The 22,165-nt window shown below is 44.8% G+C and overlaps 1 protein-coding gene across 1 annotated transcript in view; it reads left to right on the forward strand.

Annotated features, from left to right (window-relative positions):
• The window catches only part of AFF2 (AF4/FMR2 family member 2), a 334,781-nt gene that overhangs the window by 223,310 nt on the left and 89,306 nt on the right, over positions 1-22,165 (forward strand). Inside the window, exon 8 of the mRNA XM_044427153.1 lies at positions 4,273-4,324. Within this exon, the coding sequence (XP_044283088.1) occupies positions 4,273-4,324 (52 nt within the window). The remainder of the gene's footprint in view (positions 1-4,272; positions 4,325-22,165) is intronic.

Raw genomic sequence — 22,165 nt, forward strand, 5'->3', positions numbered from 1 at the left:
AGGAATGCTGGAAGTTGCAGTCCAGAACTGCTGGAAGAAAGTAGGTTGGGGAAGGCTGAGTTAACTTTCCAGTAGTGCAGCCATGGAGGGTGGGGTACATTTCTAGTTTTTTCCATCATTTTGGGGGATTTTGAAAATGCATTTTTTAAAAATCCGAAAATACACATTATGTGTTCTGCCCTAAAATATCCATTTGATAGGACTTTTGAGCCAAGAACTGCAAATATATCTAGTTCTGGGCGGAAAACCATGCAACATCCACAAAGTAAAAAGCTGTGCATTCATCCACTAGATTCCGATGGGCTAACGAGGCAGCCTGGCTAGTGAAGAGACAGCTGGGCTTGGCTCCAGGAAACTCGTATTTATCCCCACTTCCTCTGTTGACTTGTCATTGGCTGTGGCATATTCTCTTGTCCGCTTTGTAACATGGGGGAAGCAGTGACTCTCTGTACAACGTTGTTCTTCAGTGCCGTCAAGGCTGCTTTGACGTACGAGGCCCCTATGAATGGATGCCCTCCAAAATGCCTTCTTGGGAATTCAAGGGGGGCACTCTTTCATAACAGGGTGTAAAGAAAGGTCTGCCCGGAGGACCCAGCCATCCCTTGCCATTCCTTCCCTTTGGCATGTTCTGAATGAGCAAGTGCACAAGGATATTTAGGAACTACCTTGCGGGGCACCAGGCTGCCCTCACTGGAAAGGTGTGGGATAGGCCAATGAGATCAAAGATCCTCCTTGTGCTCCATTTTTCCCTAAAGTGATCAGGTGTATCAGCAATGGATGAAAAGACGTACAAGTACATGTATTTTCAATAATAATGTCAACTACGTAGGTCAGAGAAGAATAGAAAATGAAGTGAATTCCTAACATCTTTGCAGACTGCTTTCTGCTGCTGCCTGTTTTTCTTCTTGATTTAGCTTTACTGCCTGCTTTCACTTTTGCTTTAATACAGCCATGGGTTTCATTTATGAACGGGTGGGCTGATGCTAGGATGAGATCTTGAGTTGGAAGTTCGCTGAGGACAGAGGTGGGTGACTTGCAGCCACAGTGCCCCATGCCAGTCCTCAACCGGAGGTCAGCTCAGACCTCCGGCAGGAACACACTGTCCCTTCCAAAGCAGTCCAGGCAGGGAGGAGAGACAGGAGGGCTGAAAGAGAGATCACAGGCTTGGCGTATTGGAGCATGGCAATGCTGGTAGCAGACAAAGAAAAAGTGGCAGAAAGAGAAAAGGGGTGGTCTGCTCATCTGGGGATCTGTCCACTCTGTCAGCATGCAGTTACTGACACAACCCCCTGAAAGGGGAGGACGGTGGAGACCATGATCTCCATGCAGAGGGTTCCAGGTATCTCCAGGTAGGGCTGGAGAAAGGTGGGGAAATACCCTTTCTGAAATGCTAGGGAGCTGCTGCCAGTCCATGGTGACCCCACTGGCCTAGATAGACTGAGAGTCTGTTTTGTTTACCAGGGACTTTCCTATGTCCTGGTGAAGGTAGGCTTCTTGAAAAAATAGTTCTGCCTCCCCTTTGGTTTAGACAATGTTATCCAAACCTTAATGATGCAGTGGCCTATCCCTCACTAGAGAGGGGTCATCCACTTAGTCAAAGCTGTACAGATAGTTTTCACAAGGATTATCAATACCAAGTTCTTGAGCACCATGTGTTGAAATTGAAACTTATTGTGAGCTGACTGGCTGAAGAGAAAACAAGGAGCAATTTTGAAATGAGGCAGACCACATGTCCATCTAGATAGTCATTATCGACTCTCACCAGGAGATCTTAGCCAGTTTTGTTGCTATGGGTCCTTGAACCAGAAATACCAAAATAAGACATCTGGACTAAGTGTGTACATTCTTCTCTAAATGTTTGAAAAATGGAATACATGTAGCCCCATTCATATTGCATGGGGGCAACTATGTTGCATATGCAAAACTAATACAGTCCATTTTCCATTTCTCTTTTCCATATTGTTTTCTTCTCTTTCACGTTCATTTTGACCAGTGTGCCCGATCATGGGCAGAAGGGTAAGTCAGGTGCCCCAGGGGAGTAACGGAAGGCCTGCAGATCTGGTGCCACTGGGATAGAAAACACCAAAGTTGCTGACAGAGAAAGAGAGGGGAAGTCTCTGATGGAAAGGTTGGGAGACCCATTTGTCCAGCATCCCCATTCAGTCCACAGAACGCTCCACAGGATGGGTACTAGCAGTGCCTTTGAACCCACTTGATCCGATGCCCTATGAAACCCTCAGGGGCTCCGTCCTTAGTCTTCTGCTGTATAGCAATGAACCTGAGAGCCTGTGTGGTACAGTGGTTAAGAGCGAGGGGTGGCAGATCAGACAACTTGGGTTCTAGTCCCCACTCAGCCATGGAGCCCACTTTGGGCCAGTCACTCACACAGGGCAAGAGCAGCAGGGGATGAGCGATGTAAGCCACTTTACGCTCTTTAAAAAAGAAAAAGGTGGGCTATAAATCTAATAAATAAATAAAGGAATAGCAACAAAGCACACACTGATCCACTTTCTGCCTTGGACCAGCCACTGACATGCCCTTCATATCCTTGAAACGCATGAAATCCTAATAAACCTCTTGCAGCAAAACTAGAGCACCTGCCTATTTCGTTTGTTGGAAATGTGGTCCCAATAGTTGTCCTTCTTTTTAACTGTACTTTATTTACCTGTGATCTCTTTCATGGTCAGTAAACATGCATTTTGCTTACTGGAGCCATCGGAGTTGTGTCTCAGGGCTTTACTCTAAGCGCCCCTCTTCATCAGCTACTTTAGGTGACGCTGCTTAGGTTAGTCACTGTACACAGTTTTATCATCCTTTACTCTTCTCCTTTGTTCTTTCCATTTGTTTGATCTCCAATTTCCTTTACCTCTCTGTTTATTTCTACCCAAGTGTGTCAAGTGAGGATGTTTAACATGTAAGAGAATAAAAATAAAATGTGTGCCAAATGAAGAAAGAAAATCCTTTAGGCTCGAGTTTTTTTAAGAAATCATTTTCCTCCTTAGATCTTTATGTTTTTAATAACACAGGACAGATTGCTTAAAGGTTTCCTTTTAAAAACCAGAGGTTTTACATATTGAAAAGGTGCAGGTTCTAAAGGAAGGATTCAGGATTAAGCTAATGTTGATCATCACTCTGATGCAGCCTGATAGAGGACTGCTGTTTTTGTAACTGAATCTTAAAGGCCCTTGGAGGAGAGTGTAATGTACCATGCTGATAAAAATCAAGGGTAAACAGAGGTTCCATCATCCTTTGTCATGAACATCCCAGGCAACTAATGCCACTGTGAAAGCAAAGATGGTGGAGAGGAAGCACCCGTTCCTTACCTGGACTCCAAATGGTTAAAGATTAATGCTTCCTGACGGTTTCTTCTTTTAGGAGAAAAATATCTCCAATCTCGGTCACATGTTTATGGGTTTACACTTGACAGAGGCATCTGTCATTGATTAAGAGGTTAATGATCAGTAGTTTCAGGTCTAGATATTTTGTAACAGCTGAACCACCCTGCAACAGAGGTCAGGGAAAGACAGATGATTTACAAACCCATTAATGTGTTTTCTTGCACTTTTTAAAAGTAAGCAGAGTCATCTAAAGTAGGGGAGCTAGAATATTCATTGAGGTAGTAGCAGTAACTATTACCTTAAATGCCAACCTTCGAAAGCAAATGAAGAATGTTTCAGACTGTCCTTAGACTGATTGTATGGCTGGCCTTAGTTACCCTACTTAACAAGCCTTCTTCTGGACATCTGAGCTGAATGTTAAGTGCCTTTTTCTCAATGCAGAAAAGCAAGTGTTGACCATGTTGTGTTACAGCAATGGAGCCAGTGGCCCTGGGAGGCCATGGGCTCTCCTGCACAGGAGGCCTTCAACAGGCAGTTGGACAACTCTCGGTCAGGGATGCTTTCACTTGGAGCCATGCACCAAGTGGGTGGTGGGACTTGATGGCCTTGTAGGCCCCGTCCAATGCTGCAGTTCCGTAATTCTATGAAAACTTCTTGTTTCAATCTTGTGTGTTTGATGTGGGTGTGCATAGGAAGCAAGGCCATCCAAAGCTATCCCCCACAAAGAACTAATAGATATCAAAAAAAAAAAAGTTATACTATGAGAAACTTCAATAGGACATGGTAGAATGTGGTCACTAAAATTGCCTTCTTAGGAATCCTAACCCATGTTTGGTTTTGGACTCGGGGGAGCTCAGCCATAGTCCTGAGGGCCTCACAAGGAGTACATATTACATAATTTTGCCCTCTCTCTCTCTCTCTTTTTTATTTCAAGAATGCTTGAAGATGATCTGAAACTCAGCAGTGATGAAGAAGATAATGAACAGGTAACACTTTTTGACATTCAGTCGTTGTTTTCTCAGCTGCCAATTACAGCTTTTATTGTATTTGCAATGCATTATCAGTGTCAGTCTAGTACCTTGGATATCATTTCCACCATGACAGTTAACAAGCTGCAGCCTAATAAACTTTGCAATTCCTTTGCATCATGCTTCAGTCCAGGGGCTCCAGAGCCTTTGTTATCCTGATTCAAGTATTTAAGATAGGGATGAATAAGACTTTATTTATGTTCACAGATCATGCAAACATGTCACATTTGCAACCCCAATGTAAATGCAGAAAGGACTGGATTTTGGGGAATTCTCTTGCAATTTTACAAGCTTACCTTGACATTTGAAAATGTGTGCTTTCTGCCAATGTGCACTCTGAAAATACATATTTGCACACTTGCACAAATCTTCCTAAAGTGTGTATTTTCACACTTTAGCCTATGGAAAAATACACATTTAAAAAAATATGGGAAGGGTTACACACTTCTGAAAATGTGCATCTTTCCCATCAGCATACACACATTTTTCCTGACTAGGAAGAAAAGATGGTTATATGTAAGAATGCCAATCAGGCAGACCAAACTTCAAGGAAGTGTTCAGAAAATCTCAGTGAACTAGACCATGGCCTCTTTGCCCATCCCTAGTTCTTCCTATCTTGTTCTCATCCCAAACATCTCCAGCCTTTGGTAAGATACTAAGACCTTCCTGCCCTTGCATGATACCAAAGGAACCAGGTTAGCTGCTATTTCCGAGGCTCTTCCATTTGCAATTCCCAAAGGTTGGCCATACTCTGTTCAGTTTCTTGTTTGAGAATTCTTTGGGAAAGATGGGGGCCTGGAGCCTTAGTCACAAAAGACATATATCGCATGGCTGGTGCGTGCTTTCTATTTGTTGTCAGCTCTTTGGCTCTTTCTTTGGTAGCAAAGGAAGATGGAAAATGAGGAGTTAGATCTGGAATCAATTTTCATTTACAGCTGTGGAGCTGTTATTGATGTGGCACTCTTAGTTCACTAGAAAGATCTAAAGATACAGACCTTGTGTTTCTCTCACTAGGGGTGAACAATCCGTATCAAATGATTTTTAAAAAAAAAGGTAAAGAAAACTCTGTTGATGGCTTTATAAAAGTTTTGTCAAATTGTTTGAAGTTCTCCACCAGATTCTATGTTAAATATTTTTTTTAAAATATGCATGCTGGCCAGCCTACAAGGCACAAATTCTTAACAGCAGGTAAACATCTGTTTAATGTTTTATTAAGTAGTATCATTAAACTGAGCTTAAGTAATGTCTGCATTTTAAAATGTTACAGTTCTCTGGCAGTGTGGAATCTGGGATAATGTATCACTGAACCTTTTGTGGCATAGAGAAAGCATTTGCAGGGCCAAAACACAAAGATGGCTTTCCTGTGTTTCAGAAGACTAGCTCAGCCTCCATCCCCACTGAGTTGGGATGCAATATGTGGGGATATTGGGTGCAATGCAACTCCAGGGCTGCACAACTGCTTCAGACAACAGCTCAGGACTCTCCGCAGCCATGTGTATCTTTCACCACCTGCATCCAGTAGATCAGAGGCCCGGATCAGTCTGGTGCATCAGCTCCTTAGAAAAAAAAACCTCTGTCAGCCAGGGAATGTGTGCTGCTGCTCGCATGATGTGAGCCGGGATGGAGTGCAAGCTAACCACCACTTTGAGATCTCAGGAAAACCAGCCTTCTTGAATGATGAGCTGGTCATAACTTCATATCAGATTTCAGGGCCAGCCCATCCAGTACACAGAGAGACTGCCTCCAATGACAGACTCGGGGAGGGGGAGCTTCAGGAGCCTCCCAGCTGTCCCTTGCAAACTTCCCAGCTGCCCTCACCCATCAGGAGATGGAGCCCTGCATCCCACACACCTTGTCCTGAAGGAAGTGTCAACTGCCAATCCAGCAGCAGCTGCCAACCCAAGCAGCAAAGTCTCTTGGGCTGGCCCTGTAACACTGGCAGGCAATCGGGCAATGCTATGCTTGTTTAAACAGAAGCAGCTCCTCCAATCCCCAGCCAGTTGTAAGACTGTTATAAAGTTGGGGTGATTGAATTAAGCATGTACATCTCCCTAATTCAGTGCTCCAAGGAAGGCAAAGATCTGCCTCTTGCTCACCAACCGGGCTGGCGTGAGCTGGACCCCACTAAGGGAATTGGTTGTACTCCCTGCCTGGCTGAACTGAGGAACATCCACGTGGGATGCTGTATCAGGTCAGCTTCTCCCATGTCATGAGAATCTCACACGGTGATGGGGAGCTCCATCCCAGAACATGCCAGATGCTTACTAGGATCACATGCCCTCCAAGTAAGGAAAGGGAAGCTTTTTCTCCTTCTGGTCTTCATCCTTTTCCCTCTTTTCAGGAACGGGTCAGGAGTCCAGCCGCGTTGGCTTTCTTGTATACTTCCTTTAATAACAAACAAGTAGGAATCCATTAGAAAGTCTCAAAGTGCAGATAAAGGAAACTCTGCATTTGGGTTCTCTCCAACTGTCTTGCCTCATCCCAATCCACTTTAAGTTCAAATGCACCAAAGTAAGTTGTCGCAAGATTCAGTAGATGGCATTCACTCGTTTCTTCAGCCTTGTCTTCTTGGTTCTGCATTCTCCTTATAGAAACATAGAAAACAGAGTGAGTCAGAAGGGTCCTCCCGGGCCATCTAGTCTGACCTCTGGCACCAGCTGGCTCCGTTCATGACATGCCCACCATGTGGACGTCCAGCCTATCCTTGAACACCCACACCGATGGGGCCTCAACGACCTCGGGGTCCTGACTGTCAGGAAGTGCTTCCTGGCATCCAAACGAAACCTTGGCTCCCTGAGCTTTGCTCCGTTGGAGTGCATTCTGCCTTCCTCTGCAGGGGAGAACGGGTCTCTACCCATATCCATGTGACATCTCCTCACATACCTGTATGTCGCCAACATATCCCCTCTGAGTCTCCTCTTCTCCAGTCTGAAGAGACCCAGTTCCCTCAGTTTCGCCTCATACAACATCCCCTGCAAACTGGCCACCAACCTTGTGGCCCTACGCTGCACTGACTCCAACCTGGCTATATCCTTTCTGTAATGAGGGGCCCAAAACTGAACACAATACTCCAGTTAGAGGTACACCAGAGTCGTACAGAGTGGCAGTAACACCTCTCTTGATCTAGAAGCCACACTTCTGGCTATGCAACCAAGATTGGTGTTCGCCCTCTTGACCACCGCATCACACTGCTGACTCATGTTTAGCCTGCAGTTAACCAGTACCCTTTCACAAGTGCTGCTCTCCAGCCACTTGTCACCTAACCTGTACTTATGACAGCTATTCCTATGCCCCAAGTGCAAGACCTTGCACTTATCCACATTGAACGCCATCCTGTTGTCTCCTGCCCACTTCCATAGTCTGTCCAGACCCTTTTGGATCTGGAGTACATGCTCCTCAGTTGTGGCCACTGCTCCAGTTTTAGTGTTGCCTGCGAATTTGATCAGCAGACTGTTCACCCCTTCTTCCATGTCGTTAATGAAAAGATTAAACAGGATTGGCCCCAGGACAGAGCCCTGGGGGACCCCGCTTGTCACTGGCCGCCTTCCCGATGATTCCCCGTTAATGGTTACCTTCTGCTTTCAGTCAGTCAGCCATGCCCTATGAAGCATTCCTGTTTAAGCTTTGGACCATGTGTCAGTAAATTAAGCACAGGGCCAGTACACTGGCTGTTCCAGACCAAAGTAATTCTGATATCCCTTACCTGACTTGCTTTGACACAATCCTGTGCATGTTTCGACCAGAAAAGATCCTTCAACTCACAGCACTCAACTTGCAGTGGATTGCTTCATCTCGCTTCCCTGCATTACTAAATGAATGATTTTTACCCCTGTGGATCTCAAAAAGATCTCATAGTTGCCTTCTAGTTAATCCCCCTTCCTGATCTAGTTGTAATCTTTTGTTTCTTTCTTTGCTGTGTTTGGCTTAGATAATTGCACACAAAATGTATTCCTTGATCGCTTAGTGGCTTTTGAAGCCTCACACTGATTTTCCTTTTCCCTCTACAGATGATGAAAGCATGGAGTATTTATAACCAGTAGTCTCTTTGTTTTTTAACCCTTTTTAAAAGTTTGCTAATTTGGAAGACAGAACCAGTGTTATTTCAAAGAGATGCAACAGCTGTTTCCTTCACTATCCCGCACACTCCCTCCCCATGTTTAGCTGGGGCCTGGCAAAGTTGTTTACCTCCCAGAGAAAACCCTGACATTTCTCTTTATTTTGTTATCAGCAGAAAAGCTGAGGAACCATTTCTCAGCAAATGACACAATACCTTGTCCAAGGTATGGGGCGGCGGGTGGAATCCAATGGATTAGGATGAAACAAGCTGCAAAGCATTTTGGCAGAGTATTTTAATGTAAGCAGTTCACCTGCAAAGGTGTTTCATTGAAGTAGCAGGCAAAATGATTCTGTTACAGCAAATAGAAGTAATGTAGAGATCATTCTTCTAAAGACAAATATGGATGGCTTCCCACCACCTTTGATAAAAGGGCTTTAACTGCATGCACCAATGCAGAGGATCCATAGAAATATCCCGAGACATTTTACTGGCTGGTATCCCTGCTTCCCTCAATTTTCTTCACATGCTTCCAAAGTTGTTGTTGTTAGTTGTGAAGTTGCATCCAACCCATCACAACCTCATGGACAACATGGTACTGTCCATGGGGTTTTCATGGCAAGGATACTGAAGTGGGTTGCCACTTCCTTCTCCAGTGGATCACGTTTTGTCAGAGCGCTCTGCTACGACCTGTCCGTCTTGGGTGGCCCTGCACGGCATAGCTCATCGCTTCATTGTGCTACGCAAACCCCTTCACCATGACAAGGCAGTGATCCATGAAGGGGCTTTCAAAGTAGAGGCAACCAAATTCTCCTGGAAATTTGGGTTAAGGCCATATGTGACCATACTTCTGGCAATTATTGAAAATAAAGATTAATTTAAAGCAAATCTCAGTTCCTGGGGTCTGGATTTAAATAGGTAATAGTCAGAACAGGGCAAGTAGAAGGGCCATCATTAGATAGTTCTTTAAAAAAAAAATGCTTGCAATGGCAAAGGGCTAGAAGGAAGATTGCTGATATAAGCAAATGTGAATTCTCAGAAGTGGCTTGTGGGTGAAGCAAGAAGCCCATTGTAGCCCTTATGGTTGATAAGCTGGCATCAAACTATCGTATGTGTATTTACTCAGAAGAACCCTTCATTGAGTTTCTTATGTGTAAGCACTGGTGCTTAAAGTACTAAGCCCATGCAAAATGGCTATTTCACTTTCTGCTGTGGAGAATGTGATACAAAATCTGCTCTAATACACCAGGGAGAAATATGGGCATCCAACATAGTATGCCACATCTCCAGGTAGTTCCTTCGAATAGACTGTAAATATGCAATTGCTTTTACACTCCACAACCTGGTATTTGAGCTCTGTAGCTGAACCTTGCTTGACAATGGCAGAAAGACCTCACATCTCCCTCTCCCAGCAAAGTCACTTCTGTTATCCTTCGCTTCTGCCCTTTCCTCACTGGAGAGTTATTCATTGATTGAGAGAAGGGAAGAGACGAGGGGCTGCCACGAATCCCCCGAGGACCACGATAAAGAAGACCTTCATCTTAAAGGAGAATCTAAGGGCAACCGCTGCATGTGAAGGGAGGCCAGGAGCAGGTCTTTTCTGATACGTCTCTCACTGAAGCAGAAGGGATTTTAACCCATACTGGGCTCTCCTTCACATAGTCGTAATGGCAATTCACACCAGAGCCAGTGCAGCAAGCAAGTGTATGAAGATCCCCTCTGGGACAGCGCTTTGCACTTGAAGAGACCTGTGGAAGGCTCCACAGCTTATCTGCCACTTATCTGGAAGGTTTCAGCGGCAAACGCCACAAATGATTTCTAACATGGAGGCTGCTGCCTCCTGGGAAGTCCCGTCCCCCCCCCGAAACTAAAAGCTCTACCAGAGAAAAGGCCTGTCACTGTCCATCTTTGAAAGCTGGAACAGAGAGCAAAACGGGGACTAGAGACAGCTGAAAGCACTATGGCTAATTACCATACACGTCCTCGAAGCTTTGCCAGAGAATGAAACAGCAAGTGCAAGAACAGGAGGTGCCGTTTCATCCTCAAGCGATCTCCTCCGCACCTTAAACCTGACTCCTGTCCTCAGAAGAGCCATGCAGGGGGAGGCCCCGATTCACACCCACAGGGAGGGGTGAACGAGAGGTGTCTGAGTCACCAGGAGTCCTCAAGGATCATCTTGCTGCTTCTTGTACGGCCCATTCCTGCTTGCGTATGTGATGACTGCTGGATTGGTGCAGATGGGGAAATTGCAGGAGTCGGGGAGCACTCGGCTATGGAATTTGCCCAACAGTCCTCGAGAGACTGAAGTGGAGGTGATTCGGGCAAATTGAACCTGAGCATAGGGTTGCCCACTTGCAGACATTCAACAGACACAGGCGGATGCTCCTGCTTTCCACTGAGGCACGCTTGCATGTTTTGGGAGAAAAAAGGAAATCGGCATGCTTCCCTAGGCATGGGTGCTGCTTTCCATGAAGTCCCGCATTCAGCCTTTGCTGTCTTTAGTTAAAGGATCCTGCACAGCAGAAGAAAGGAACACCAGGAGAACTGTTGCCAGACAGTCCTGGGTTAGCGGGAATTAGCAGGAAAGCTAATTTAGTATAAAGTCATCTTTGAATCATGTAAGGCACCCCATCACTAGCCCCCATCCACCCACCCAGTAGCATCTCAGGTCAAAATATCAACATACCAGCCTGCCAACCCAAAGGTAAATTTCACAAGCAAGTGGTGAGTGGTATCCTGCCATGTTTTCCATTACCAGTAGTGGGGAGAATCGTGGTAGGAGACATGTCACATGGGCCTTTTTAGGGTGGATTTATGCAAATTACTTAGCCAGTACCAAATCTACAGGGGAGTGGTTAGCTACACACTGCTAAGGGCCTTTAAATGTGTTGAAAAGTAACACAGGTACAAATGAGGCCTTCAACAAGATGTAGGATGGAATATTCCTTTTGAGAGTCCAAACCATCATGCTTATTTCCAGGACACTTGACCTGGCCACTCACATTTTCCATTCGCACCCTCTCCCAAGAGCAGCCAACATTTGGAGCTGTCAGCTCTGAGAATGGAGCACCAGGGTAATGAAGGTGGATGGAGGACTTGTCAAGATTCGGGAGAAACAGAAGTAAAGGTTAAGCCAGGTTCAAGCAAGCGTCAGTACTACCGAAGCATCAGACCAGAAGCAAAGGTAGAGTCAGGAACAGCGAAGATCAGAGAGCAGCGAGATGTGACAGAACTATAGGCAAAGGCAATGTCGGGAACAGACAAGGATCGGGTACCGGGCAAAAGTGCACCAGGACCACAGGCAAGGTAGAGTCAGGAACAGGCAGGTATGGCATTGGTGCAGAGACATCGAAGCTCATTCTTGTTATGCCCTGCTTTTCTCCCTATGTTTTTGGGAGACTGATGTTGGGGCCTGCTTGAGGTTTTTTTCTGTGTTGAAATATGTAAGTCCTTGCCAGCTTATGGTATGCCATGCTGCACATCTCCTTCCCCTGTATGTTTCAGTTTAAAGCCCTCCTGATTAATTTTTTTGTGTTGTAGTGTAGAAACGCATGCTTTCCATTCTTTGTGAGGTGCAGCATGGCATTTCCCAATAGTCCACCTCCCAGGAACCTTAGCTTGTGCTCCCAGAATCCAAATCTCTCTTCACAGCACCACCATTTTAGCCAGCCATTCAATTGAAGGATTTTTCTTTCCTTATCCATTCCTCTTCCTCACACCGGTAGGACTGGAGAGAAGACTGTCTGGGCCCCATTTTTTAAGATTTTCCTCCCTGGAGCTTTGCAGTCTGGTAATATTTCACTGAAGCTTCTCATGGCAGTGTTGTTAGTTCCCACATGGAAGAGAAGGAAGGGGTATTTGTCAGTGGGTTGTATGAGTTGTGTGAAGTTGTTTATATCTTTAATCTTGGTGCTAGGGAGACAGAATACTTGGTGATTCTCTGGGTCATCACGACATACATATTTTTCCATCTTGTGCAACATGGAATCTCCCACAGCTATCACTCTTCTCCTTTTGATGCTTCAAACTTTGGTATCTTTTTCCGTACTTGATTGACATTTTGTCTCTTTTTTCAGAGTTACTCAGTGTGTCATGTAGTTCTTTCATGGTGGGTTTCTCACTTAAAGTGGTGCAAGATTTCCACTGTTCCCACTGGTGCAGAGTGCCTAACGGTCACCCTGTTCCAAGGAGTTTCCTCATTTCCCCTTCCCTCGAGGGTCCCTTCTTCTGCCTCAGCTTCTTGATGCAATGTTACCGTTCCACCACTCTTCCTAAAAACTCTTCTATTGTCTTGAAGGTGGACACTGACTGCTCTAGCGCTCTACTAGCTTGCAACTATTGCAAGTGTAGCCCATGTTGCTCTCAGGCAGGAAAACAAACACTGCACGGTTTATGCAGGCCACCACCGCTGTGGAGTCTTGTCGGTTCATGCTTTTGTGGATCTGTCTTGGGAGTCTGTTGTGACAACTGGTGCTTTCCCCTGCCTTCAGCAGAGGTTAACAACACAGTCCTCGTAAATGGGAGTGTGTTACAAGGAGGAAAACAAGAATGGGGGGGGGGTGGTGAAGTGGGAGGAAAGAAGAGAAAAGAAGGGGAAACAGTGCTAGGAACCGTCCCTCTCTCTAGTTTGCTCGCTGTGGTCACTCACTCCCTGGGAGCTTGCCTGCTTGTATCCCGGAGGCCCTAGACCAGCTGGGACAGCTTGCTCTGATCGGCTCTGCTCTGCTGGGACTCAGGAAGCAGAAAGGCGGACTTGCAAGGTGAGCCAGGTTGCCTGCTCTAACGAGGCACCAGGGGGAGCCATGCTGCTGTGCACTAAGCAGGTTTGGTCCATACTGGGCTATCCTGTGCCCCATCTTAGGGGTACTACTGTTAGTAGTAGTAGAAGTGTTACTAACATTATTATGCCAACCTTGGGGTACTGATGAGGCTGCTGATACCTCTCTTTTGTGTGTGGATGATGCCCTTTTGTCTAAATAAGCATCAAGTCTCAGAGGATGGATTGCCTGTTAGTATATAAAACATTAGACGTTATAGCTAAAAGTGATCCTCATGCACATAGTAACGTATGAGTAGTGTTTAGCTTTTTTTTTTTTTTTTTTGAGAAACCAGGTCTTATCTGCATTTCTTGGACCCAAGCATGAGCCCAAACACAATCTGCCATTGAGGTCCATACATTTCCATACATTCCTTAGTTTGCAACATAATTCATGGAGAGAGAGAGAAAGAGAGAGAGAGAGAGAGAGAGAGAGAGAGAGAGAGCACATTCAGAAATGCAAACTTTTGAGAATGTGCATGAAACAATGCATATGCTTGAAAAATGGATAACGGCACTCTTTAATCAATGGGAGAAAATGTGTACAGTTGGTGCATGCATCTGGAACAATATGCACACACATGCTCTGTGCAGAAAGGAAAAACAAAGCCCACAGGCCAGTGTGGACATGTGTGAGAATGAGTTTTGAGGTGGAATTCAGAGAACATTAATGAGCCCCAGTTTTGCTGAATTGCACTTTGCTGCATTGTTCAGAGACACCTACACTGCGCGGAGGACAAATGACAGGCCATCGTACCCTTTTTAGAAGAACAGAGCGAGTCCTTATTGAAGTGCCTGCTGGAATACATAGTCCTTGGCCAAAGCCAGAATGGCATTTCTTACTTTCTAATGATGACGGGCAAAAGAAGTGTTGAATAATTCCGTGGGTAGCTACTTAACTGTAGTTTCAACACTCACCACCCTAATTAAAGCTTCTGGAGGAAAAATATGGCTTTGCATGAATGCAGAATATATGAAACATTGTGTCATCAGAAAAGGAGAGCCATCATTACAGATGTGGCCTTTTGACAAACAGCCTTTGCACTGCCCGCCGGATAAGCCTGACCTAAACAGTGACACAGAGACTCCGGAATGCAAAGTTGCTGCTTTGTGTCACAGGAGATTAGGGGGAAGCCTAAGATTCTCCTGGCAGAGCTCCTCAGGAGAAAGCACAAAGAGCTGGAGGGACCCATCTTGCAGGAACAACTTGCATTCATACCATTCGACGAGTTTCCCTGTATTTCAAAGGGCATGAGGGTTGCCTTATCCTTTTTTCAATTGCAAAGAGCCTTCCAGAGTTCCTGCAAAGGTCAGTGAAGTCACTGATGCTGGAATGGCACAATGGAAAGAATGCTGGACCAGATCCAGGAGGAGCCAGGTTCAGGTCGTGCTCATCTGTGGCACTTCCTGAGGGGCTTTTGTCCACGTATGCCAAGGAAGGGGAGGAGGGTGCCAATGTGGTCGTCATCATGGTTGAGATCTGAACCATGGTTGGCAAGTATTTTTTCATGAAATACAAAAAAGATGGGTTGGTTGAACTGGTGCAGCCGAGAACCGTGGAGAGAATCCCCACGCACAGCAGTCATGGCAGAGGGAAATAGCTATGGATGTCAACTCCTGGAACCGGAATATAGAGGCACCAGATGCCCTCAGGAAGATGCAACAATGGAAGACGGGCCCAGAATGAGCCGAGGAGCAAGCAGGAGTGGACATGCTAGGAAGAAGGGAACTAGGAAAGGGCGATGCAGCCGAGAAGAGGCGGAAGAGGTGATGGTGGAAATGCTGCAGGGTAAAAGAGCAAGGAGAAGAATGAGGGGGAAGAACAGAGGAAAAGGGGACCAGGAAAGCCAGAACAGAGTGGATCAGAAAAGGCAAAAGTATCTTGTTGCTGCTTTGCTGAGCTCTTTGTAGGAAAGGCAGGAATTAAAAAACAGACTTTTTAAAAGATCTGTATGTGTTCCAAGAATCACATTCCACATGGCAAAAAGGTCCCACGATCGCAGCAAGGTCTGTGTAGTGTGCTAATCCTTGTGACATTTCAATCACACAGAGTATTCTAGGGATATAACCATAAAGATAAAATCATAAGGAAATTGGAAAGTGGAGTGGTGAAATTGTCTGCTTCAATCTGCTCTCCATTTTCCAATTACCTTTAATTATCTTAATGTACATTTTCAGACTCAAAACTAGCTGCAACCACATGATGTAACCCTCTTAATGCCCCATGGGACCACTTGAGGCGCTTTCCATTCCGTTTCTGTCCTTCAAAGGATGATCTCCTGTTCAGCCTTTCTGATTCCAAGGGAGTTACGCTGAGGCCGAGTTGCACCTCCATCCAGAGGGTGAGCTGGCCATGGCTGCCTCAGGTCCATTCCCATCATGCAGGAAAACAGATGCCTCAGAGAACCCTTCTCTAGCCTTCTCCTTGACAAGCCAGTTTTCCACGTACTCACGCACATACATTCAGTTATTGCATTACATAGAGATTAAGAGTGGAGGGCTGCATCCTGAGGTTGCAGTTCTGCTCCCCACTCAGCCATGAAGTGTGCTTAGGTGGCTTAGGGCTAGTCACTGCCTCTCAGGCTAACCTGCCTCACAGGGTTGTTGTTGTGAAGATAAATGGAGAGGAAAAGAACCCGGTAATCCTCCAGGAGTTCCTCCCAAGAGGATAAAGGCAGGATACCGGTACAATGAAATAACAATAATAACTTTAGCAATAGTTGTACACTACACAGGCAATGTCAGCTGTTGGGTGGTATAGAAATAAAATCAATAATAATACACAATAATAAATAACCGTGCCATTCCCCAACTCCAGTGTGGAGTTGTACAGCACCAACACAGCTTTCCCAACATGGTGGAGCTGGGCCATTCAGCTGGAAGAAGCAGACGCTCATCCAGCTTGCACTTAAATGCAAATTCAAGAGAAGGCTTACTTTGAAATATGCAAATATGTAAATGCAAATTCAAACTTGGATCATGTGCGAATTTTGCAATGGAGATCTCCAAGTCAAAAAATTCTGTGCAGAAATGCATACGTTGTGGAAAATTCTTCACAAAAGTTCATATAAGTGAAAATGATGTTTAAAAATGCATTGTGGCCATGTGGATTGCTTGCAAACATTGTAAGCAGAAATGTGTGAGAAGATCACAAAAAATGACAATTTCTACGTGAACTTTTTTTAAAAAATGAGTAAGCAAATGTGGTAATGGTATAAATCAAACTCAATATTGAAAACACTGGGAGAAAATGACCTTAACAGAGTCACTCATCTCTTCATTTGAGTATGCGGTAGTATTCAGGGAAACTTTTCCTGCATCATTTAAATTCCCTAATGAGGCACATATCACAGAGGATTTTAAAAAGTAACCTTGGAGAGCCCACACTTGTCCAGGTTGCACAAATACCTCCTTTGAAAAAGAGCACAAGGAAGCCATCTGAAATCTTTTAAATTAATAATCAAAAGTTCACATCAAGTCTCAAACAAATCAAACTTAGCAATGAAGATGAGAAACAGAAATTACTAATTCTGTAGTCAGGCTGATGGAGGTTCAGTGAGATCATTTTGTTCAAAGATTAAAGGTGATGAGTGCTAAAGTAATTGAGGAGGATGACTATGACAATATTAGACTAGAGCCATTAAAGTCAGTAATGATCAAAAGTTAATTATCAAAGCAGAGCAAGCTACTCAATGCAGACAATTTGAGTCAATAGCTAACCATCCCAAGAAAGAGAAATGGGGGGGGGGGAGGTAATTTGGAGACAGTATTTTCTCATAATGAAGATATCGCAAAAATGTATATTTCAAAGAATCCCCAGGTACAAAAAGAGAAAGAGATGAAGACATAATGCACTCTTCCTGATCTGAGAATAATAATTAGCTCTAATTGACAGAACTGCTGCATACAGCATGTTTTTGTACAATATTTTCTGTATCAACGCATAACATGTATCTTTACATGGCGTTGCTTTGATCACACTGGTCTTTCCAGTAGCCTGATTTACTTTATTTTTTGTAAGTAATGATAGACCATCCCATTTATCCAAACAAACTGGGACTAACAGTCATGTTTTAGAAAATGAAACAGCCAAACACAAACACCCAGTCCTTATTTTATCACTATCATTATGTTGGAATCTATTTTCTTAAATAGAATCAAGGGGTGGACAATCCAAGGAAGTTGGTTTTGAGTAAAGAAGACTCTCCCAGTATGCCTAGAGAGGTGATGGCTCTTCTTTACTCTGGGTATTTTGAAAGCAGCTTCATCTGCTGCATCTCAGGGATGCTTGGCATAGTATCTTGTACTTCTAGTTCTGCACTGAGCAGGGTTGGACCACATGATCTCCAAACCCCCTTCCAGCTGTATCCTTCTGTGTTGCTTTCTCCTCGAAACTTGCACCCAAATCAGTTCACGATTCCCTGAAGATAAAGCAAGAGCCAAGACCAAAAATGCAGCACTGCCCCGGATATCTCAGCATTTCAATAAATCCTTCAGGAAGCCCAGGATCACTCTTTTAATCAACAATGCCATAACATTTCATTTCAATCAGAATAATATCACTTTTTCAATAAACGACAAAAGGCCAAACTCTGAAGCAGCATTAGAAGAAATGTGTAGAGGTAAACATGCAATAAAGCCAACACAGAGATTTAAATCAGTCGGTTTCTTGAAAGCAAGATAAAGTGCATAAATATTGAACTGCAGCAATGCAAACATACAGTGAGCAGTTCTGTAACGGAGACTTTTGGTACCCAACTATCAGTCTGATTTGGCAAATCTACCAGATAACCATAGGAACCTACCTGTCCTTCAGCCCTTTCTCTCAGTGCCCCTAGCACCAGCTGCTACAAATGCTGGGAGAGAATTTCTCTGTGGTAGAACTTTGGTTGTGGAACTTCTTTCTCTAGACCTCGATTCATGGCCCATGATTCCTCTACCATCATGCAGAGGCCAGGGAAAGGCTCTTCCTTTTAGGCAGAGCTTTGAACCACAATGAAGCATGATTCATCTTAATACCTTCCATTCTTTTCCCCAGTGCTGTTGCTGTACATTTTTATTGTTTTTATTTTAGTTTCTTCTATGTTCAATAAAGGTGTGAGATGTTGTTTCTCTCAGCTGTACTTGTAAACTCTCCCTCTATATATATTATTGTAAATAATAAGGCACAGAAAGAAAAAACAAATGCTTCAAAAGGAAAAGTTACCAAGGGACCACGTACTAAAATTGCTTATAAAACGAGATGTAAGAAGTTTCAGAAAGAATGAGCAATAAACATTATTTCTTCTGTTACTTGATGGTTTCCACCATGAAAAGGAGGGGCATAGATTTTTTTAAATCACATTTTTACTCAAGGCAATAATGCTGATAATAAAATATACCAAAGGTAAAGCATGGCAGCCATGTTAAGGGCTCAGACATTTCTTCTGAGAAGTAGAACATATTCAATAAAAGTGCAACAGGTGGACAGAATTCCCTGGGAAGAACAGAGCATTCTGAGTGAGGGAACAACCACCAAAAAGGCCCTGCCCCTTAACATTATAACCCTCACTGTGGCCCAGAGGACAAACCTTCCTTGGAAGATTATGACACTCAAGGGAATAATGGATTCTTCCGCAAGAGAAATCTGTACATTGTTTCCATTACGTAAGGCAGAATGCATCAAACCAAATGCCATCACAGTCCGTCATTATAGCAATGCATTACCAGGAACCGCACCATTTTCCTGAGGCAGCAGGCACTTTGGGAAAGCTGAGTATATGCCGTGAGCACTGTCACAAGATGGCTACCATGGGTCAGTGGACTTGCCCCATCCACTTCACAGAAGGCAAGCTGATAAATCTGACAAACAAGTACCTTCACCAAGAAACTCAGTGCCAGGTGGTGGTAGGATCTGTACCCAGAAATGTCAGATCAGATATTTGGCTTCTTTAGGTGCTACAAAATGTCCATTTCATAGAAGGCAAAGTGGTGGTGCTCAGAGATACGCATGCACACCCTACACACATGTGCAAGCCCCCATGCACATTAATGACCCATCCTCACTCTCGCCACCCCACAAACATCCCCCAGGACACACTCCATCACCCCTAGTTTACCCCCTCCAAGATGGCTGCATTTGCTGATCTGCAGAGTCTTCCATGTTTATTTTCCAAGAATGCCTTCTGGGCCCATGCATGACCCAGTTGCATTGTTGGTGAGTGGAGATAGTTCTGAACAACAGGGCTTGGATTTCCTCCAAGCCAGCCTCCCACATAATGAACATGCTTTTAATTGAAATAAAATAATAGAAACAGAGAAACAGAGCACGTCAGAAGGGGTCTCCCGGGCCATCTAGTCTGACCCCTGGCTCCAGCCGGCTCCACTCACGACATGCCCACCATGTGCATGTCCAGCCTATCCTTGAACACCCTCACCATTGGGGCTTCAGCCACCTCCCGTGGAAGCCCATTCCATACCCTTGGGGTCCTAACTCCCAGGAAGTACTTCCTGGCACCCCAGTTGAACCTTGGTTCCCTGAGTTTTGCTCCATTGGAACTCATCCTGCCCTCCTCCACAGGGGAAAGCAGGTCTCTGCCCACCTCCATGCAACACCTTCTCGTGTACCTATATGTCACCAACAGATCCCCTTGAGTCTCCTCTTTTCCAGCTCCCTCAGTCTCACCTAAAATCTGAGAGGGCACAGAGTTCAGCAAACATCAAGAGGGGTGTCCTGAGGGACTTTCATGCTTCTGGGGCCCATGTTAGAGCTCCACATTTGGGGCAACTTCAGAGAAATGGTTTGCTAGGAGAATGGTGAGTCCTAAACCCAGCTTCCCTATTGACACCTACTTGCTCCATTGCTGGTTCCCTGCTCACCTTGGCCTGCAGAGCTACAGGTGCCCATGGCCTTTTGGATATCCTCCCTTTGTTTTCTGCTCAGGCTTTTCTGGTCATTCAGATACGTCCTGGCAGAAGAAGTGGTGGCCAATGTCACAAAAGGACACTGTGTGGCACCGCCTTGGTAGAGAGGGCAGATTCTCCACCCAAGGTCCACAAGAACCCAGCCTTTCTGTCCTTCCAGCCCTGCCAAGTCTGCCTGCCAACATTCTTAATGGTGTCTGTCATTTCTGCTGACAAAGGCATCGATAAAGAGAGGGCAGCAAGGGAGGTGTACAGCTATCTGAAATATTACATAGGTAGAAAATTTTGAAGCAGTATGTTTCGGTTGCAGATTATGCCATCAAAGTAGGCATTTTATACGCACACGCACACAAAAGACATCACCACTAAAATCTACAGCAGTTTAAACAGCTTGATAGACTCTAGCCATTCTGCCATCCAGGCCCCCAGCAGTGTTGCTTAGCAACACTTTAATTCAAGAAGAATGGAAGGAGATGAAATCCCCACGGAGAGGGAAACAGAAATAAGAGGGCCGTTGACAGATGATCTGAGTTGTTTCTTCTAATATACTGTGAAGATCACCAGCTCTTTTCATGAATGATAAATGGACTGTATACAGATCAATGGATTCAGCAATAAACTGGAACCAGGTTCGGTATTTGAGGTGGTACAGGCCATGGGGCCTGGAGAGTCACTCATTTAGAAGATTTGGAATGTTTTTCTCAAAGGTTTAACGGGAGGAAATTGATCTGAACATCTGGTCTTCCCTTGCCCTTTTCTGTTGTTGGCTAATAAAAACAGCTCTGGAGAAAGAGACTGCCTTACTGAGAAGCATACCCTTCCCCTACTCTTGTTTTTAAGGCTGACAGTAGTTAACATAAAATTAATTCCTCCGTTGCAGCAATCACTCTAAGTGAATTTGTTTCTCCTGCAGTTACCAAAAACGTAAATAAAAAGCAAGCTCAAAGAACCTGTGCATGTCTGCTTGGATGTAAGTCCCACTGAGTTCAGCGAAGCTTATGCCAATTAACTGGCTACAGAACAGTAGTGTGACTATGGTACTCTGGTGCAATTTTGGAAGACATTTCTGATCAGCAGTTGTCTTTAATACTCCATTCATTCACTGGTAGTCTGTGCGCTACTGACCCTCGCTTAGAATACACACCACAATCTCTCTCCTTAACAAGCATGAAATCAGCCATTCCAGTCTCTCACAGATGTGGCACACCCAAGAGATATGTGTCTTTTTTGCCTTCATCAAATATTGTGAAATACTGAGTTTAGCCTTCAGGGAAAAGTGGTTAATTTGGGATGATCCGTTTCCAATATTCATATCCTGTTTCTCATTGGAAACAATTCCCAAGGCATTTTATAAAAGAGTAACAACAATAAGCAAAGAAGACCAGGAGAGGGGAGAGAGGGGAGGGTACTGTGAGGCTGAAATAAAAGCTCATGGCTCCAACAAAGCTGGAGCAAACTCATTTGTTTTCGAGCAATGCCTAAAATTGCCAATGCCAGGGCCTGCCTACTTCACAGAGGAATTGATTTCGGGGAGGGAGAGGGGGGGTCAGGTAGCCACTGCAGAGAAAGCTGATGTCCCAGTTGTTGCCCAAGGAAGCAGGTAGCAGAGCCCACCTCTCCCCGGGACAATCCATAGTGGAGGACTAGTGTGGCTGAGTGGTGGCCTGGGACTCGGGCAATCTGCGTCCTCTGCCATGGAGCTTATGGCTTTGGGCCAGTCACTCACTCCCAGCCTAGCCTACTTCACAGGGCTGGTGTTGAGAGGATAAGATGGAGAGGAGGAGACACCTGAAAACCCCCTTGAGTTTCTTCCAAGAAGGGCATCCTGGGATAGAAATGTAATGTTATGTCCCACCCAGGGAGATATGGCTGGCACCAACTTTGTATACATTTCAGTGCCAGGTGAAAACATTTTTATTCTCTTCCCGTTTTAATTGTTGGTGATCATTTGGTTTTATTCTGGCTTTTAATATATTGATACTGGTATCTGTGGATTGTTGTTGTTGGTATTTATTGTTTTGGTTTT

Source organism: Varanus komodoensis, unplaced genomic scaffold, assembly GCF_004798865.1.
Source record: "Varanus komodoensis strain SLA01 unplaced genomic scaffold, ASM479886v1 scaffold18_3, whole genome shotgun sequence".
NCBI classification, from domain to species: domain Eukaryota; kingdom Metazoa; phylum Chordata; class Lepidosauria; order Squamata; family Varanidae; genus Varanus; species Varanus komodoensis.